Source organism: Corylus avellana, chromosome ca2, assembly GCF_901000735.1.
Source record: "Corylus avellana chromosome ca2, CavTom2PMs-1.0".
NCBI classification, from domain to species: domain Eukaryota; kingdom Viridiplantae; phylum Streptophyta; class Magnoliopsida; order Fagales; family Betulaceae; genus Corylus; species Corylus avellana.
Genome location: NC_081542.1, coordinates 7,154,734 through 7,175,296, shown reverse-complemented (window position 1 = coordinate 7,175,296; position 20,563 = coordinate 7,154,734). Strand labels below are relative to the sequence as shown.

The 20,563-nt window shown below is 36.4% G+C and overlaps 4 protein-coding genes across 4 annotated transcripts; 3 read left to right on the top strand and 1 right to left on the bottom strand.

The window, feature by feature from the left end:
• Window positions 1-3,454: 3,454 nt before the first annotated feature.
• On the top strand, window positions 3,455-8,626 carry LOC132171003 (guanosine deaminase). The gene is made up of 5 exons (XM_059582196.1): window positions 3,455-3,794; window positions 5,739-5,798; window positions 6,379-6,569; window positions 7,817-7,921; window positions 8,025-8,626. The coding sequence occupies exons 1-5, from the start codon at window positions 3,779-3,781 to the stop codon at window positions 8,211-8,213; spliced, it is 561 nt and encodes a 186-aa protein (XP_059438179.1). The 5' UTR covers window positions 3,455-3,778; the 3' UTR covers window positions 8,214-8,626.
• A 1,747-nt stretch (window positions 8,627-10,373) lies between these two features.
• Window positions 10,374-11,474, bottom strand: LOC132168973 (probable transcription factor At3g04930). Its single transcript, XM_059580068.1, has one exon. It carries the CDS (start codon window positions 11,472-11,474, stop codon window positions 10,374-10,376), a length of 1,101 nt encoding a protein of 366 aa, XP_059436051.1.
• A 2,440-nt stretch (window positions 11,475-13,914) lies between these two features.
• Window positions 13,915-15,452, top strand: LOC132171002 (probable transcription factor At3g04930). The gene has a single exon (XM_059582194.1). The coding sequence runs from the start codon at window positions 14,081-14,083 to the stop codon at window positions 15,254-15,256; it is 1,176 nt and encodes a 391-aa protein (XP_059438177.1). The 5' UTR covers window positions 13,915-14,080; the 3' UTR covers window positions 15,257-15,452.
• A 2,181-nt stretch (window positions 15,453-17,633) lies between these two features.
• LOC132171800 (uncharacterized) lies at window positions 17,634-18,555 on the top strand. Its single transcript, XM_059583200.1, has one exon. It carries the CDS (start codon window positions 17,825-17,827, stop codon window positions 18,392-18,394), a length of 570 nt encoding a protein of 189 aa, XP_059439183.1. The 5' UTR covers window positions 17,634-17,824; the 3' UTR covers window positions 18,395-18,555.
• Window positions 18,556-20,563: the final 2,008 nt, after the last annotated feature.

Here is a 20,563-nt window from a genome sequence, read left to right as displayed (position 1 = left end):
AACCTGTTCCACTGAAAATTCAACACGTTTAAAATGTCTCAGCTTTTTTGTAAGATTTAAATGGTCTCACATGGTGGATCAATACGCAATCCCAATCCCAATGGCCAATGCCGTGTGAAAGGCTAACTAGAAAAAAAAGAAGTAAAAAACCTATTTTACTTTACTTTAGCCGAATTATATATATGTTTTTGTCATCACATCCCAAAAAGAAAAAATATCTGGTCCCTAATATAATATTTATATTTAAATTTCTTATAAATTGAATTGTATAATTTTTTTTTAAAATTTATTCTCTAAAAGTATTGTGTTATTTTTGCTAGGTATTTTTCTAGTCTTACATGAATATTATTTTTATAAAAAAAATAAATAAATTGGCTCTTATTTTTCTCATCTAGTTTTTATGAAATAATATCCGTTTAGAATCAGGATAACACATACCATTTTCATTAAAAAAAAAAATGTACTTCTTTTATCACGTACCATTTCCGTTTTTTTTTTTAAAATATATATATATATTTATTTATTTTATATGTTAAGGGACATATAACACTTTTAAAGGCTAAATTGTAAGATATTTCATACTTTTATATGTACTTCTTCTCTTGACAAAATATTTCATTAACAAAATACCCATCGACAAAACCACTGGAACTACCGTCTTGGTTGGTTTTTTAATTTAGACTATGATGTCGGGAGCTTGGAGGTGGGTGGGGGTGGTGGGCGTTGAGTTAAAATGAATGAAAAGGTCCATGAGATTGGTTTAAATTAAAGATATTGTGTTTTTATCTTTATTGTATTTAGTATTTTTATATGGTGTGTTAAATTTTTATTGAAAGCTATAAAATAAAGTTTTACAACACATCTGAATAGAAGGGGCTCTATATTTCAATACAAATTTCAATCTCCTCCTAATTCCCGTAACAATAACCATATAATAAATTTCAGTATTAAATTGTAATTTAACATGAATTTATGAGATCTCAATTTATTAATCTCAATTTTATAGCTTTCTCCGTATAACTTGGACCTCAATTATCTAAAAATAAAGAAAATCCACATACATTATAGTTAAAACTATATAGTATAAAATAATTAATAATAATCTTTCGGTATATATCTTAAGTAGTATTTTTACAAAAAACCCTAGCCGTCTCTATTCTTTCTAGCCGCCAGAGAGAAAAGCGAAACCCTTCAGCCACATAGGGGAGGAGGGTTGGCCGTTTGGCAGCCTCCCTCCTCCCCTCGTTCTCCTCGCTCTGGTGCTAGCTATTTACCTGATGCCCTAGCCCCGGTGCCTCCTTTCTTCCCATTCCTTGCGGCTCCTTTCCCCCCTCCGTTTTTGCCCCTTCCTTGCCGCTTTTCTTCCCCCGCCTTTATTTTCTGCAGTGGGCTCCTTAGCCTTGTTTTGGCTCTTTGTGGGTTTAGATTTTGTCTGTGGTCACCGCCGACCTGTGTTGCCGCTTCGCTACCCGCTATTAAGGTTTTCTTTCATGCGTCCCCACCGCGCCGAGCTCCCACTCCCCTTACGCGGCGGTTTTCGGCCTGCACGAGTCCGGCTCCCTTCCGGCTACCGTCTTCCCACTTTGTGCTAATTTCCCGTACTTTTTCCCTGCTTTGGTGGCTCCTTGTTGTTGTTGGTGGTTTTTTTTTTTTTTTTTTTTTTGTGGTTGTTTTTTCAGGTCCTGCTTTGCTGGTCTTCTCCGCGCCTGTTCATCGCCCACCGTCCACTGTTGGACCTTTCGACGCGTTCCCGCCGCGATGAGCTTCCAACGCCTCTTCGGTTCCCGGTGTGTGCGTGATTGGAATGTGCTGTTTTTTTTCTTGTTTTATTTCCCTATTATATTGCTTCTTTAAGATGTATTTGTGTTTTGGCGTGTGTTTTTTCCCTGTATTGTTTAATTTCCATGTTTTGTTCGGTTTGTAATAAGGCTCTTTCCCCTCTCACTCGATCTATGTCGCCTTCGGATTAATTAGTTTTGGTCCAGGCCTTTGGGTTGTGGATGTGATCATTATCCTGACTTTCGGGTCGAGGAGGAAGAGTTTCGGCATGAGAGTCTTTCCGCTCTCAAGGTCGATGAATAATTTCTATCCATGCATTTGGTTGAGTCTGTCTGTCACAGATTTAGTATTAAATCTGATTTTAGTTATGGGTTAGCGGATTGGTCTCGAATCTTGTACTAAACCTGGTAATCTTATAGCTTTATGCTATGGTTGCTTCAGAGCTTTACTCTGTGATGTAAGAGCTTTATACTCGTGGTATTATTGAATAAAATGTTATGTTTTTTCTAAAAAAAAAAAAAAAAAAAAAAAAGTAGTATTTTTACAAAAATAAAAATAAAAACAGCATATTCAACAAAACGTGAGTTCTTACTTCTTATTTAAACAATTGAGGTCCAACAATGTGGATTGTTTTTTTTTATCCTACAATTTTTCAATAATATTGACTAGCATTTAAATTAACTATTGATTTTTTTTATTTAATAATGATTAATTTAAGAGTTAGTTGGAGTGTCATATAAGCCTTGTTGAATAATATTATAGAATCTAGTATTTGTAATTAAAATGCCATTTTGTGACCAAGTAAAAAGTCTTTTAATATATTTTTATAATTTTTAAAATATTAAACCGTATAAATTCGTTCACATTTTAATTATTGTTTTAAAACTAATGTTATACCAGGTTAGTATTTATAATTTTTAAAATATTAAAAAATATGGTAAATATGAAGTGATAGAACTGCTATTAATGACGTTAAGAATTTAATGTGCTTTTTAAATGTTTATAGATACTTGACACTAATTTAAATAGGTTAAAAGATATTTCTTCTAGATTGATTTGAAGGAAATTTATGTCATTTATAAAATATATGTAACTAATCCCTCTAAGAAATGATAAATACACAACTTTGACCCAATTTTTCTCTTATCTGGTCTTTTTTTGGCTTTTTTTTTTTAATTTTTAATTTTAAAGATGAGTATCAAGATGACATAAAGCTTATTAATTGGAAATTACTAAACAATTAATAAAAAAATACTACCGTCTAGCTCAATCAGCTGGGACCACGCTTAATGAAGCGTAGGTCACTAGTTCGAATCCCCCTTACCTCTCTTACATTGACATGTCAAAAGAAAATACTACGGATACCAATGAATAAATTCAATATCATTTTGATATCTATCTTGATAAAATATATAGTATCCACATGGGCGGACCTACATAGGTCCTATTTGTCCTCCCAAAATTTTAAAATTACCCTTAAAATTTAAAATTTTATTTCTAAAATTTATGAATTTTTATAAAATGTCCCTCCAAAAACGAAATTTTTATATTTTGTCCCCCAATCTTAATTGTCTAGTTCCACCCCAGAGTGTCCATGATATTTATTATTGAAGATACTTTATAGTTTTATTAGGTAACTATTCTTTCATTTATATTTTTGTAAGGCCCTGTTTGGTTCGTGCGAAAAATTGGAGTCCGACTCCCAGACACGGAGGACCTTATTCCACGGAATCGCATGTAATATCTATGGTAGATTTGAACTGTCGTAGGAACGTGATTCTGAAACTTTTCTTTCTACGAAGACCCTGAATTTTGTTTACTTGGAATCTCATTTCCATCTCTCTCTCTCCAAAAGTGTATAAATATTACCATACGTGGAAACGTTTTTCTCTTCCTCCTCCTCACTTTCTTCCTCTCTACCTCCTCTTTTCTGGACCTTTTCCTGAATACCCATTTTCTTAATTAGTTCATTTCCCTCTCCTTCTTCGCATTTCCAGTCATGGAGGAGGCTAACGGTAAAGTTCTCTGCAACTGTTTTTCTTTGTAATGATTTCTTTTCTTTTGTTCTGTGGCAACTATTTGAGCTTGCTAAAACTGCAATCTATCTTGGTTGCCATTCTTTCTTATAAATACTGAATTGTGATTTAGAGTTTTGTTCTTCGGAAATTGGCAGATGATCCATTATCACCAGCATACTGTATCACACGTGTGTGTACGTATATATGTATGTATGTATGTATCTGTTTGTTTATATGTTTTTGTATTCGATTACAGGTTAAATGTTCTTTAGATTGTTGAAAATTAGGTGTTAGAATTCTAGGTTGGGTCTGTTCTGTTTTCTACTTTTCCTGCAAATATGTTTTCCTTCAAGAAAACTCTTCTGAATCAGAGTTTTTTTTCCTCCTTTTTTATTTTTTTAAGTTAATGAGTTGACTTGGCTAGATTTTTGTAATTCAAGTTATTCACAAAGGAACTGAATATAGTCAAAGGGAAGAAATGCACATCAAAAACAAAATAATTAAAATAAATTGAGAATGCTAACCTTCAAATACAATATAATTTCAAACTTCCATGTTTTCTTTAATATGTTACCAATAAAGATGAAAATGAATAATACATCGCAATTGTGATAAGAGAAATAGGAAGCTTGAAAGAGATAAGAAGACAAGATATAGAGACAGGATTATGGTTTTAGTGTACTGAAAATTAAAGAATAGAAGAAAAAGAGGAAGAGGCAAGATAAAACAACACTCCCTTTTCTTTTTAATCTTAGTCAGTCTTTCTTCCCTAATCTAACTTCTTAAGATGAAATCAACATGACATAAAGGGAATTCGTTCGGGAAATAAAGTTAAAACAGCATTATTTGAGAAATATCTTCTGAAATGACACTATTTTGAGGGAAACATGCCTTGATCTCAAGCATTGCTTGGTCATAACTTTAAAGTAGCTCTCTCGCTTTCAAAGAAAAACATGCCTTGATGTGGCTCAAGATGCAATAAAAATGCCTTTTGAATGCTACTTAATGAGTTCCAAAATTGGTTTTTTTTCTTTGTTAAAATTAATTCTTATTCGAAGTAGTGCAGGCTAAATAATGTGGTAAACAAGTTTGAAAGCTCTTTCTGAGATCTGATTTCCAATGTCCTTTCTTAATATGGCCCTATATTATAAAGCTCAAAGAGAAGTTTCCTACATGTTTTCTTCCATTATTCCATATTTCCATTGATTATCAAGTAGGTTGGAAACAATTGAAAATGACATTAAAATATTTCTGCGTATTTTGGGTCTGGATATTCAATCATTTGATTGTTTTCCTTTAATTGACAATTGGACCATCGCGGAAAATAAATGCCATCAATAGTAAAATATGAAAATGGCATCATATTTGAAATTTGAACCTGATGAGTTTCTTTCATTTAGGGTGATGGTTCATAGTGTCTGTGATACTCCTATTATGCTACTATAAAGCAACTGGGAATTACTTTTCTATTAGAAATAATACCTTGGGACAGATATAAATTAAATTGCTTCTGCTCCAAGAACAGAGGCCATGTCAGTTGTAAGAGACGTGAATCCGCATTTCCAATGGATTTTCTTGACTGTTCTTTTTAAACATGGCATCATAATTTATTTTCAGAAATGACATACAAGTATTCATGTTGTGTTTGTTTTGTGAACTTTTCTTCCTCATGTTCCACCTACCTATGATTTCCCCTTCCATGGTAGTTTGAGGTAAATTGGCTCTTTTATAGATATAATATCGGTCTTGACTTTAATAGATTGTTACTTTTTCCCCTTTAAACTATTTCTAGCAATGCATATTGATTGAAATGGTTAATTTATTGAGAACTGGAATTACTAGAAAATGATGCTATTTTTTTCCCCTCATATATGCTTCATGCATCTGGAAAAATTTATAGTTGATGTTATTTACTCTCTTTTGTCCTCATTCTGTTCATAGTGGTGGAAGCTAAAGATGGAACAATTTCTGTAGCTTCTGCACTTGCTGGCTATCAAGAAGGTAATTCCAAATCCATCTCTTATCTCATCCTCCCACCCCTGAATTTTAGAGTTAATGGTTTTTACAGCTAGCTGTATACTTCTTGGTGGTGGAGTCCGTCTCTTTGTTGTTTTCTCAAATTGTACATGTTACTATACCATTTTATGTGGAGATGTCAAGTATTTTTTTACCCGTTTTGTACTCAATTTTACCATATAACAGCTGGTAATCATCTTTAAAAGAGCTAAGTTTTTTTATTGATCAGTGTATTGTTGAATAATTGTTTTTGTAAAAGAATTATATAAATCTAATATCCATTTTACTAGCCTTGTGTATAATCTACCAACTGAATTGATTACATATACTATGTCTGTTTTACTCAAATGGGGCATTGATTTGTGTTCACACCTGGTCTTGTGTAATTCTGCAACCCACTGCCACTGCGACCAACCCCCAGCAAGGAGGTGGAGCCAAGGTTGCAGAGGGGGTGACCCACCCCCTCCGCAGCTCCATCCCTCTGAATTGTTTTCCTTGTATAAATTAAAAGCTGGTACAAGTATGATTACATCATGATGTCCTTTCTTTGTGATTGATCAATCAGTTGTGCAGGATAGAGACCACAAATTCTTAACCCAAGCAGTTGAAGAAGCATATAAAGGGGTTGAATGTGGAGATGGAGGCCCATTTGGTGCAGTTGTTGTTCATAATGATGAGGTAGTTGCAAGCTGTCACAACATGGTTTTGCGAAACACTGACCCAACTGCACATGCAGAGGTTACAGCAATAAGAGAGGTGAGACCAAGAAATTATCCTGTTGGCTTGTGTGGGTTATTTAATTACTTTGAGTATGGTGGTGCCTGCTTCATAGATTGTTTCTGTAGAAACTTAACTTTTATATTGAAGGCAAGCTTATCTACAAATCTTCCGTTGATGCGTGAGGTTGATATTAGTCGATATATGCTTTTGGCCATAATGACACACGTGTATGGGTGGGTCTTCCACACACACACAAACACACAAAGACACATATGCAAGTAACCGTAATTCTTGAGAACCATGCATGGGTGGATCTTTCATCTTGATTATGCACCAAATTGCTTCTTGTTGATGACAATGACGAAAAAGATGGTTCTTGTCATGTAGTTAGGAATAAGTGGTTCCAGATTGGTTTTGTTTCAAGCTTACATATAGTAATCTTGTTTCTATTGCCAATGCATAATCATCAACATTTTTGCACTTCGTACTAAAACACCTGCCTTCCCTTATAAGTGAGAATTAATTGTTGTGTTTGATTAAGTTTTATTCTCTCTCTCTCTCTCTCTCTCACACACACACACACACACTGTATAAAATTTTGAGAGTAATGGAATTTAGAATTAGCATACAGATGTAATTCTCAAATGTGTGGACTTATGGGAGTTTGAAACTTCTAGTACTTCATTGTGGATACCGGATAGGAAAAAGAAAATCATCAATTGTTAATGTCTTACTTTACTAGTGAGGTTGGTCCAGGCGTTATTTTGATGGCAGCTTATTTGAGCATCTATATGCTGGAGTTTTTCAAAAACCCTGATAATTGATCTGAATCATGTGCAATCATTTTTCCTGTTTCCTTTCAAAATGATGGTTAGCAAAGTGAACTGATAATAAATAAATAAATAAATTCTCTTGTTTTCATCTGTTTGTTGGGACTATTATCCGAAACTTGAGTGAAGGAAAAAGTGAAAATAAAAAAGATTTGGATTTGTGTCATTCAATTTTCATTGTAGAGTTGCCAAAGTAATTACTTAATTGTGAGGATGGATATGCATATAGATCCAGACAAAGGAATCTTACATTATAATACCGAGCTGAAAAAGTTTCTTTACATAACATTGTGGCTACTGGAATCAGTTCTAATCTTTTCTTGAAAGTTTTTGAAGTGTGTAATTAGTAATTAATTCTGTTCTTTTTGGAAACTTTACTTCAACTTTTGGGTATCTTATTTTGCGTTTTGACACACTCATGGACCTCATGCTTGGAATGGATTTCTCATATAGGCCTGTAAAAAGTTGAATCAAATTGAGCTCTCAGAGTGTGAGATATATGCGTCTTGTGAGCCTTGTCCAATGTGCTTTGGTGCTATCCATCTTTCAAGAATCAAGGTCTAATTTTCAAAACTATATTTAATTTTGGATGACAATCACTGTTCCACATTACCATAAAATATTGATATTTTCTGTTTGTTTGTTTATTTTATTTTAAAAGAGGTTGGTTTATGGAGCCAAAGCTGAAGCAGCTATATCGATCGGGTTTGATGATTTCATTGCGGATGCATTAAGAGGCACAGGGTTTTACGAGAAGGCTCACCTGGAGATCAAGAAAGCCGATGGTACTGGAGCTGTTATAGCAGAACAAGTATTTGAGAAGACAAAAGCAAAGTTTACCATGTATTGATCTTCATAGTTTCCTCTACAGTGGGAAAAAAGCTTATAAATAACTCATGGCATAGACTTCTCTCTCTCTCTCTCTCTCTCTCTCTCTCTCTCTCCTCGTTATAAAACGAAAAAGAAAATTTCTTGTCTCATAATAAGTTACTCCAATAATTAATCCTAGTTTTCTTGCTTGACAACCACAAATGATACATTTTTTAACTGCCTAGGGTTCTGAATATGCTTGATATTCTCTCAGCTCTTTTTACATGAACTCTGGGACACTTTTGACATGTACATGAGAAATGGGAAAAGTTTGATAATGAAGGTGCTTGTGGGACCATGAGAACTGCAAATCAAAGATAATGTTCCTTTTGGTTGCTGATGACTTGAGTAGGAATTGAAAAGGGGGAACTTTTGAGTGGGGATGGATATGGCTTCTTCTTTTTTGTCTGAGCAGGGATGGGATATGGGTGTTGTACCATTTAGTTTTCATCTCTATGATGTCATGGCGTCTGGGATTGTATTCCCATCTGATTTGCATTTACTTAATTGCTGTTTTTTCAGTTTAAGTTATTTCATTAATTGATTTTTATTTTTTATTTCCTTGCTAATGACCATGCATATGCATAACTTTTGGTACACAAAACAAATGAAACATTAAGCTTCGCTTATTTCCAGGTTAAACATATTCAATAGAATGTTGGAATAAATGTTAAATTGGTCCATGTAGGTTGGGGTCATGACAAATAGCTTCCTAAGATTTAAAAAGTGACGAATAGCTCACTGGAATTAGAAAAAGAAGAAGAAGGTATACGTCGTTAAAAAAGTTGACAAAATCCGTTAATCTGTTATATCAATATCAATCATCTTCCAACACATGCTTATCACCACATTGTTACATTCCCTAAAAACAAAAGTTTTTTATATAATTTTTGGGGAAACTTCAGAAATTCTCCTTGAACTTCCAGCCATTTTGACATATTCCATAAATTTTCAAAACTCTTACTTAGGCTCCCTGAACTTTGGTTTTCTCTCACTTTGAACCCTTTTAACTTTTTATATTCATTTTAGCCTCAACCAAAACTACGTCGTTTTGAACTCCAAAATTACAATACTTACCTAGCCCAAAACGACGTCGTTATGGGCTTCAAAATTACATCACCACCCAACCCAAAACGACGTCGTTTTGAGCATAATATTAAAAAAAAAAAAAGAAAAAAAAAAGAAAGAAAAGAAATCAGGGGCGGCTGAGCCACCCCCTGGCCGGTCTGGGGGTGGCAGTAGGGGTGGTTGCGACCACCCTCAAAAGGCAAAAAAAAAAAAAGAGTTCAGGGTTCATTTAGGTGTTGAAAACCCCCCATTATGGAGGTGAGAACCAGAAATACCCCAAAAGAAACACCGATCCCTTTTTTTTTTTTTTTTTTTGGCCAAGGGGGTGAGACTATAATATAACATGTCTAGACACCACTCAACCTAAAAGCTAAGGGCTAAGAGTTTGAGCCTAACTATATTTTATTAATCACTCATAGTTGTGACATATTTCCGAAGTAGTACTCAAATCTTCCTTCACTCACTCTTCTACACAAATACAAACTATATTTTAGTCATATTATTAGATTACAAGATTAGCCATATCAACAAGATCGAGGTTTCTATATTTCTCTTTGTCTTTATCTTTATCATACTGTTTTTGAGCTACTATGTTATCATCGTTCATGTCATTTATAATTTTATACCCTATTTGAGAAATGCTAGAAAAATGACTCTTTCTATCTTTCCAAATGTGATGTGACTTTTAAAATTACAAATAAATTAAAATATGATAATAATATTTTCAAATACAATAGTAAATTACACGTTTATAAAAGAACACAAAAAAAACAAGAGTCATCTTTAAAGCATTACTCCTTTGTGTGAAGTTGAGATATATCTTAGGCTTCTTGTCCTATGAGTTACCGACATACCCACCCAATTAATGAATGCTAGTGACATTCTCAGACAACAAAAAATCATTGTTCTAAAACTATTCTATCAATTCAAGAAAATATATGTAAAACCCACAAAACTCAATTACTTGCTACACTGTCAACCATTGATGATCAATCACCAAGCAACTTTTATACCCAAAAAAAAAAAAAAATTGAAATCAAATACCCACAAAAAGTCTACAAATTAAATTCCATCACCCTCCCATAGACCGCAACTCCTCCAATGCTCCCTTAATCTGATCCTGTATTAACTCCAACCGCTTCGAATACACCTCCAACTCCAAAATCCGCTGCTCCCTCCACTTCTCATCCGCCGCTTCCCCACCCACCAAATTCAACGTCGCCGGCATCGGACTCAATGCATTACTCAACAGCTTCTTAAACAACGGCGACAAGCAACTCCTCACTGTCTCCTCCATCGAATCCGATACGCTGTCGTTCTTTTGATTTGACGTCGACCCATTGTTCGATACGTGCTTCTCATTGCTCCTCAAGCCTAACGGGGACTTCGTCGGCTTCGGGGGCCTCCAATCGCCGACAACTTCGTCGCTCTCCACCTTAACATTGACAAGATTGAGGCTATCAAGGTTATGATGACTAATTGGTTGATCATGATCAACGCCCCAGATCTTACGAGAGATTTCAAACGTGGCCTGATCGTGAGCGTTCCTGAAAGAAAACTCTTTGTTGGAGCCGATTTTGTGAAGAAAGTTTCGGTACTTCTTCTTTAGCCTGCGGAGCTTTTCCAAGAGCTGGTTCTTGTTGAAAGCCACGTGGAGCTTTGACCGGATTTGGTCGTAGAACAATGCGGTGTCTTTGCACTGAGTGCTGCCACGTCGCGTTGTGTAGTCCAGGAAGCCTCGCAAGAGCTCCATCTCGTCCTCCTTCGTCCAAAGCCTATGGAACAGTCTCCGACCATCCTCATCGTCGTCGACGTCGACGTCGTCATTGCGACGCCGTTTTCGATTCCCGATGACGGTGGTGGTGGTTGCAATCGAAGGGCGATCGCGATCGCCTATCGGGGCCACGGTGGCGGGGAGTGCCACGGTTACAGAGGCGAAGGCGTCGGTGGGGACAGCGATGCCGACCGGAATATCGCGATCATCGTCAGCCGAGACGACGTCGTTTTTCTCCTCGTCATTGGTGATATTAATGTCAATGTGATCACGAGGTTCAGTCGAAACGCAGTCGTTTCGCGAGTCGTCGTCGTCGTCTTCTTCTGCTTCGTATTGGGAGGAAGAAGAGGAAGAGGAAGAGGAAGAGAACATAATCCAGCCAACAAAGGAAGAAAGCATTTTCGTGCATTTTAATTAACGTTTTAGGAGTTCTTAATGTGTATTTGTTTTGTACGGACGGTTTTAAACGCAGTTTCAAAGAAATACTGAAATTCCGGAGGCATAAACATTACAATCCATTGGTTGCAGTTGCACCACAACGATTTCGGACACACATTTGCCACCATTTTAGTCCCCGCGCGTGATATTCACATTATTCATGCGAGAGTCTCCTAAATATTATTTATATATTTTTTAATTAATGTAACTTTTAAAATTACCATTAAATTTTATATGAATTATATTTAAATTTTGATCTAATAGTAATTTTGATAAATATGTAAAAGAAACAAGTAAAAGATAGTTGGAAAATGATGTACAACATGACTTATAATTTATATATCTAGTTCAGCCCGGAAGGATAATAGTAGATGTTGTAGTGTTTATCATATATAAATGATAAAAATCATTCTTCATTTCATCTTCGTAATGGATGAGTGAATCCACTAATAGATTTGTGAGAGATAATTTTGTAAAATAATATAAATGAGTCAAGGGGAAGAATGATGTGATGTGTAGCATTATTCAAATTTATATGAAATTATCTGATACAAAAATTCAAAGAGAAATACTTTATACTACATCCCATCACACTCCATTTTACTAGGCTAATGTGATAGTATCTATCGACAGTTAGATCTTTTTTTTAAGTGCTTAGTGTTGATGTCAAGAATAACTAGCACCAACAATGGCCTCTAGCCACCTTCCAAATGAAGAGATCCACATGCAAAAGAGGTAAAAAGCGTTATAAGCCTGCTGACCCTAGAGGGCTGGAGGGACTTGGACGCCCAAGTCAGTATGGAGTGTGATGGAGAGCTATGTGATGAGGAGAGAATATTATTGACATGTCAATAATATGTGTAGGGTAGTTTGAGATTTGTGTACCTTAGGCCTTATATACTGGCATATAAAGTGACCGTCTAGGAGGGGGAGAAGGTGACTGGGAGGAGGAGGCCTTGGGCCAGTTAACCTGGTCCTTCTAGGTTTCCCTCAATTCACTTGAATGATTAGTAAATTTATTCATGAAAATTTTGAGATGTGTGTTCTTAGGCCCGTGGTTGGACCTTCTGTGGATTTTCTAGTGGCAAAGTATTTGGGTCCTCCACTTAGTAAAATAAGAATGAGTTAAGGGTGTAACAAATTGCATTACTCAAATTCAAATGAATGGTATAGATGATGCCATATTATCATGGCGTTTATATTATAAGGGAAATTGTCTAAAAGAGTTATTAAATTTTACTCTCCTGATAAATAAGGTCAAAGTTTTAATTTTCATAATTAAAAGTTTAAGTTTTGGTTTTGTGACAAATAAGTTATTTTGTCGTATTCCTCATATCATACAAATATAAAAACATTTCACACATGTTTCCAAATTTATAATATCTGAATATCATGTCATCTAAAAATTTAAAATAATGCGACAAAATATTTTTTAAAATTTAAATTCAAATTTAACCATAAAATAAAAAGGGCAGTTTAACTGCCTACCCATTCAGCCATATATATATATATATATAACATGCAATTTATTTAATATTTTATTTTTGTCTGATTTTGCTCAGCATCAAGGTGAAGAGTAAGTAAGGAAGCGTTTGGACCTATCTGGGCCTAAATTTAGGCTGGGGCGTTGAGCTACAGTTTGACTTTGGGCTGATCCAGGAACCGCTGGAATTGGAAATATTATAAAGAAATAATACTTTTATTTGAATACTCGACTGGTGAGTGTAATTAATTGTTATTCACTTAAAAAAAAAAAAAATTGTTATTAAGCCAATAATAGTAATAATAATAATAAAAAAAAAAAAAAAAAGCAGATCGAAGATCCGAACCAATCACTTTAAGCAGTAAGGTATGAACAATCAAGTCAGATAAACTAACATCCTCAAAAAGTTATTAAAATCTTTTAAGGATAATTATTGTGTACACAGTTTCTAAATAAATAACATTGACGCTTTCAAACGGATTATTGATAGCCTCACATATTTTTGCTGTTATGCCTTGTGACAGCTCACTTTTGCAAATTATAGGTGTATTTTTTTTTTTCCCCCCACAAAATTCATATAATTAATTATCTCACTTTATAATTTGAAAGTATATAAACAATTTAATGGCACATTTTGGCAACAAATTTTTTATTTTATTTTATTTTATTTTTTTTATCAAAGGAACAAAACAAGAATAAAATTGGGACACCAAACTCTTTGTGCAGAGGAAAAGGTAGCGTAAGCGTAAGAAATTATAATTTAATAGTGATTAGAGAGAAAAAAGAAATAAAATAAGGCTGGAAAATTCGTAGGTAGTAATCCACACGCAGCTCTGCATGCGCGTGGGTCCGATGGTCCCCACAGATTCTCCACCGAATTTAACCAAAGTCTACCACCACGCATATACAACGAAGCCTCGTGAACCCCTTCACTCTCGGCCTAACCTAACCACCTCGCCCAACCTTAGCCCCACAACCACAAACCTCCAGACCCAACCAAAACAAAAAATAAAGAAAAAAGAAATAAAGAAAAAAATCAAACCCAGGGCTCTCCTCCTTCTGTTACTCTAAAAAAATTTGTCTAATGGCCTCCGAGCAAGACGACACCGTTTCCTTTCCTGAAGAAGACCTCGACGACGATGACGACGAATTATCCGACGACGACGATGACGACGACGACGAAATCGAAATCGAAAACGAGAACGAGACGGATGACGTCATCAATTCAGCCTCCCCCTCCACCTCATCGCCTGCTGCCGACGCAGTAACCGTCGCGGTGCCGGCCTCCTCGGTCCCCAACGGCCGCCTGCCGATTGCCACGTCGGCAATCGCCACCACCATGACGATCGCCACCTCCTCCTCCTCTATGCCTTCACCTAAACGAGAACGTGCCGAAGCCGAGGAGAAAAAGCCCCAGCCCCAACCAATCGACGACTCTCGCAGGCTTTTCCAGCGGCTTTGGACCGACGAGGACGAGATCGAGCTCCTCCAGGGCTTCCTCGACTACACGACGTCTCGGGGTTCCACGCACCACAACGACACCGCTTTGTTCTACGACCAGATCAAGTCAAAGCTCCAGCTTGACTTCAACAAGAACCAGCTCGTCGAGAAGCTTCGCCGTTTGAAGAAGAAGTACCGCAACGTCGTCGGCAAGATCACCGCCGGCAAGGACTTCTCCTTCAAGAGCCCCCACGACCAGGCCACCTTCGAAATCTCCCGCAAGATCTGGAGCAACGCAGACAACGCCACCGGCCGCCTTGCCGTCGACGACGTCGTCTTCGACGACGAAGATCCCAACCTCAAAAACCCTAACTTTACCGAAGAAATAGGCGAGAAGAAGCCGAATTTGACCCCGAAGTCGCGCAAGCGGCCCCGATCAGCGACTCGCAGCGAAGAGAAGCGAATTCCGACGCCAACAGATAACAAAACTAACAGCAATGACAATACTAATACTAGCAATTTGGGGAACATGATCGAAGAGACGGTGAGGAGCTGCTTGTCGCCGCTGTTCAAGGAGCTGCTGAGCAATGCGATGGGAATTGGGGGAAGAGGAGTTGGAATTGGGTACGGGGGATTGGGGATGAACGCGATGGCGATGAATGCGATGCCCCTGAGTTTCGGCGGAGTGGAAGTGGCGGCGGTGGACGAGCGGTGGAGGAAGCAGCAGATTCTGGAGCTGGAGGTGTACGCCAAGCGGCTGGAGTTGGTGCAGGATCAGATTCGGGCGGCCCTGGAGGAGTTGCGGTCCACGGGACGGTGATTGGTTGATTCTAATCTATGGGTGCGTTGTAGTAAGTGGGCTGGCTTTTTATTTATTTATTTTAATTTTATAATTCGATGAATATTTGTTGGTGTTCTTGATAGCGTAGAGTAATTGCTTTTTGGGTTTATACTTTTCTGGTGATTTCGATACAAACACTTGTTGAATAATCATATCTAGTAGTTGTTTAGTGTTTGGTAGTTTGTTCATAATCTTTATATTTGATATAAATTATAATATAGATTGAAGTGATGAACTGCTAAAATACTGCACTTTTTTTTTTTTTTTTTTGACAAATATAATGATTTTATCATATTTTTCACGTGATAGAATTTGGTAGTTTGCGAATTTCACTTTAAAAGGGATCTTGATTTAATCTCCCCGACATGGAATAATTAGGTTTGGATGAGAGATTTGTTTATGGGCAACGGATGATTCTGCTCTGCACTTTTGTGTTCTTTTTTCTATGCTTTTATATATAGCCCATAAGGATGAAAAAAACAGGCCATTTTATGAAAAAGGGCTGAGAGGGTAGTAAAGATTCCATCATGCTTTGGATCTTTTTCCCTTGTTTTGCATGAGGAAACTATTTTTCTCATCCTTCATGTTATTGATGTAATTTAAATCCAAATAAAGTTATTTTATCGCCTGCTGATTTTGGTTATATGTTATTGTTGGAATTCCTTAGAAAAAAGAAATGAAAAGAAAAGAAAAAAGAAAAGAGAGGAGGTTTCATTTTTACATCAAACAATCTATTGGCACTGCACTTACCAGGAGGCTGTATTCTTGAATAGGATCCTCTTTATTAATTTTAAAACTATTTAAATTTTTTAAAAGACGCATTAATATTGACTTCATTACGAATGGAACTAGTATTTCTCTCTACTAGAGCCGAGGAATACGTGTTTTTTCATTGTCGAGTGCTGTTTTGTTGGCGTTTATCAGAATTACCATGTAGAATCTCCTTCGTATGCTCAAAATCCCCTCTGGGAAGAGGACAATCATGGCCCTCTTGCAATGTCCTTTGTATAGTATTGAACAGCCCCTGCATATGAAGCTTCAGGAATCAGGACTTAGCCGGACATATTGCTGTGGATCTTGCTAAAAAGGTTGCAACAATCTGATTTTTGAGGGTGACTCCTTTCTCCCCTTCCCCACATTGAATTTTCTTTCTTTTTTTTTGGAAAAAAAAAAAAACTAGTTCCATTGTTCCAACTCCTTGCTGATTGGGATTTTTCTCCAATCATTGCCGACATTCATATGAAGCTTCATCACTTCCAATATTAGAGCACTTCTTGTGTGCACACCACCTCGCTAAGTGGATTGCTCCGAACTCTATGTTTAGAAGCATCCTCAAAATATCCCTCGTCTTTAATTTACTATCACTATTATCGAAAATTTAATGTGTTATGTGAGACTTGAAAATGCGCGCATACAGATATAAAAATCTCATTTCATCGAACATGCATCGTCAACCAATAAAAACAGTTGTGTCCCTCTGTATTCAAGCCAACGATACAACCTCCGGCTTGTAAAATTGTAACTGGCAAGCATAACACTTGTTAGTTATATTTGACAGGTGTTATGCATGTTAATTTTATTTTTATTATTATTTTTTTTTTCTAGGGAGTAACTTTTGGGACGTTATTTCAAAAGTGCACCCTCCCTATCAATATGGGTGATGCTATAAATAGCCTTCCATTTGACGGGTTGAAAATATAGATCATAAAATAATATAAAAAATTCTTTCAAAATTTTTCATTGGTGCTATTAGATTGTGAGTTTTGTGAATATTACTTCAATAAATTTTAGCAGCGTATTCCACCGCCGAGAGAAAGAAGAAATTCATTAGAAAATCACGTAAAACAATATTTAATAGTAGTTTCCGCTGCGTGTATGATAATTTTCTAACACTTTTGTTATCCACAAATTAGTGCATGCTTAATGCACAAATTTAATCTTGTGGTTGAAATTTAACTCCTAAAAACAAACAAAAAAAAGCGGTTGGACTTACCATTGATGGACGCCTTTACTTGATAAATAGAGCCATACTTCAACTTGCCCATATGCCATTCCAATACAAGATTAATGCTATACATATTTTTATTTTTTGGTGCTCATTTGTATTAAAATAAATAAAAATTTATTACAAATTCAATAATAAGTTTAAAAATTACCTATATATATATATATATATATGTCAGAGAGGGAATAAGAGATAGGATCTGGATCCCCAGATAGGATCCAGATCCATAAGAGATATCAGGTGTTCAATTTTGTAAGCGTATTTAACGCTACCATGTACTGACAAACACCAGATCGCTCATTGATGGCCTTCACTTTCAAATTATTATTATTTAAAAATAAATAAAAATCTTGCAAAATCTCAGACGCTGCTCCCACCTTATCCAACTCACTCCCTCTAAAAAATGAGCATATACCTTCCCATGGATCCCTTTGATTACTCTTCAACCCAACACCAAGAATCAACAAACAAACAATCTTCTTAATCCACAGTTTCCCCAAACCACTTCCTTCTTCCTGCACAAAGAAAAAAAAGGAAAATTCATGGCTTGTGCAGCAACAAGACCCACCTTCTCTTTCCACCTCTCAACCTCTTTCCCTCAATCCTCATCTCCAAAACCCAGACCCCATTTCATCAAACTCTCAATCCTTCACAAGCCCCACAGACTCATCAGCACCGCACACTCCATTGACATCTCCAAAGAAGACACGCCCACATCAAGCGAACAGCCAAATTCACCCGCTCAAGAGCCGGAAGAATCTCAAGAAAAGATCGACAAGCGCCGCCTGGAAGAGAAGTTTGCAGTGTTAAACACAGGAATATACGAGTGCAGGTCTTGTGGGCACAAGTATGATGAAGCGGTGGGAGACCCGTCTTATCCGATCCCGCCGGGTCTGCAGTTTGATAAGCTTCCGGAGGATTGGAGATGCCCGACTTGTGGGGCGGCGAGGAGCTTCTTTCAGAGTAAGAGTGTGGAGATTGCTGGGTTTGCCGAGAACCAACAGTTTGGGCTTGGAGGAAATACTCTGACTTCTGGGCAGAAGGCTGTGCTTATATATGGGAGCTTGTTGTTTTTCTTTGTGTTGTTCTTGTCTGGGTACTGGCTGCAATAGTTTGGAGTTGGAGAGGGAAAGATATGGGTAATAGGTAAGAGTTTTTGTAGCTCTTTTTCTTTTTCTTTCTGATCATTTCCTTTCAAGTAATATTGGTGATGTTCTGTTAATGTATATTGAATTGTATTTCTGAAATGGGAAAAATGTTATAATTCAGGTTACTTGAGTAATTAGCAACATGATTTTGTGGCTGTGTAAACATAGTAATATTTGAACAACTGTAGTCCAATTAGCTGAAAAGTACGTTAGTTTTTCCTTTTTTAAGTGGAAAATTGAGAGAAATTAGGAGGAAGGTGCTGCTCTTTTAGTGAGTTATTGAAGCAAGAATCGAACTATTGCTATCTAATAAACTACAATTGTCAAGATTTTTGGTTATAAAGGCTGCCTAGCATTGCAAGTATGCATGATCTCCTTTAGATTGAACCTTGTGGCGTTCATTAGTTTGGAAGAATTGGGTAGTAAGAATGGGTTCTTATACCCTTTGGCAAGAAAAGAAGAAAAACTCAATAAGAATTCAGTAAATTAATAGTTGTAAATGAATTCTCTGCCCTTTCATTTTCTTTGTGGGAGTGTGTGTTACAGCCTACAGGGCTTCCCATACTAGGCTAGCCATATTAGTTTTATGTATTAGGTTTATATTATGTTAGCATAAGTCGACATCCTAGCGGTATTAGGGTTATCTCATGATGACTCAATAAGAGCTGCTGACTCAGCTCTAGTTCTATCATGTAATATGTAATGAATCATCTATGAATAAAGGCGTGAAAAAAATTAATCTCAAAACTTGTGTTGAAATGTCTAGGTTTCCTTAGAACTTAATTTATCCCATTACGGACTTAGGTTCATAACAATGTGTGTGGCACCCCTACGAACGTATTGCAAACATCCTCAAGTTCAATATCCACATGGCTAGAAGTACAATCTTGCTTTTTATATTTTTCATAAAATTTGTTATGTGTGAGTGCTCATTTTAGCCACCGGCCACTGCATTCGAAATTTATGGCAACTTCTTCAAATCTCTCATCCCTAACAAATAATCAAATCAGGATAACATGAATGATTACTCCTTGGTAGTATTTCTTGCTCTTCGTCCTTAATTTCATCCTAAAATATCTGTAGTTCTTAATAGAATTACGTTTCCTATCTTGGAGCCATGCCCATATTCTAAAATCTTTTCCTGTTCTAAAACTCAGTAGTATGTGTCTACACCTTTAACAAAGCACCTTCCTCTGTCTATTCAGGCTTCATCAAGCAAATATAGATTGTCAATTGATATGAATCGAATTGATCATTTGGTGATATTTAGTATTTACTCCACCAAGTAACTAAAGCTAAATTTTAAGAGAAAGGAAGGAGTTGCAGTACACTTTTGTTCCAGCTGAATCCACTGCATTTATGATGTTCGATGCATGGTATTATAGAAGTCTAAAGTTGGATGGGCTTCAGGATTTCAGACCAACCTGTTTCATTTGGTTAACTTTCTCTTTCTCGTTTTTGGTGATAGTAATTATGTCAAGCACCATCCACTGTCTCTTAAAAATTCTCTACTAGAGGTTACCTCCTTTCTTTGATTCTCCTTAATGGAATGTAGTTATGAATGATGAGGGAATTCGCATCTATTATCTGACCCTCCAAAGCCCCCTTTGGGGGACTCTTCTTTTGTGCTGGATAAATTAAGAAAGCCAAAAAAATACCGTAGTCAGACTTGAATACAAATTCTAGCTTTGGTTGTGGTATGCCTATCCAGGTTTAGGTGTATTACCTCTTTCCAGCTTCCTTGGCCACCCAATGTGCTGCTTGATTTGCTGAACCCTATTGATGGTGAAAGCAAGTGTCGTTTTTACTTATTAGAATATAAATTAAATAATTAAATTCATCGATTTCTGATAAGTGGGGATTTATCGGGTCCTCAACCCCCAATTTCCCTCCAGATTGCTTATAGTTGTTTGGAATCAGTTTCAACATGGACCATGGGACAGCTGCTACCATAGCTGTCAAGCATAGCCTGATTAATTGCTAATCCCTCTTTGACCAGTACTCCTGTTCCAGCTTGTTTTTCGTCCTTTAAGAAAGGACCATCAGCTTTATATTTGAGACTTCTTAAGAGGTGGTGGTTGAACAACCCTATAGAATAGGGCTGACCTGGAAATGTAGACAAAAATCAATGAT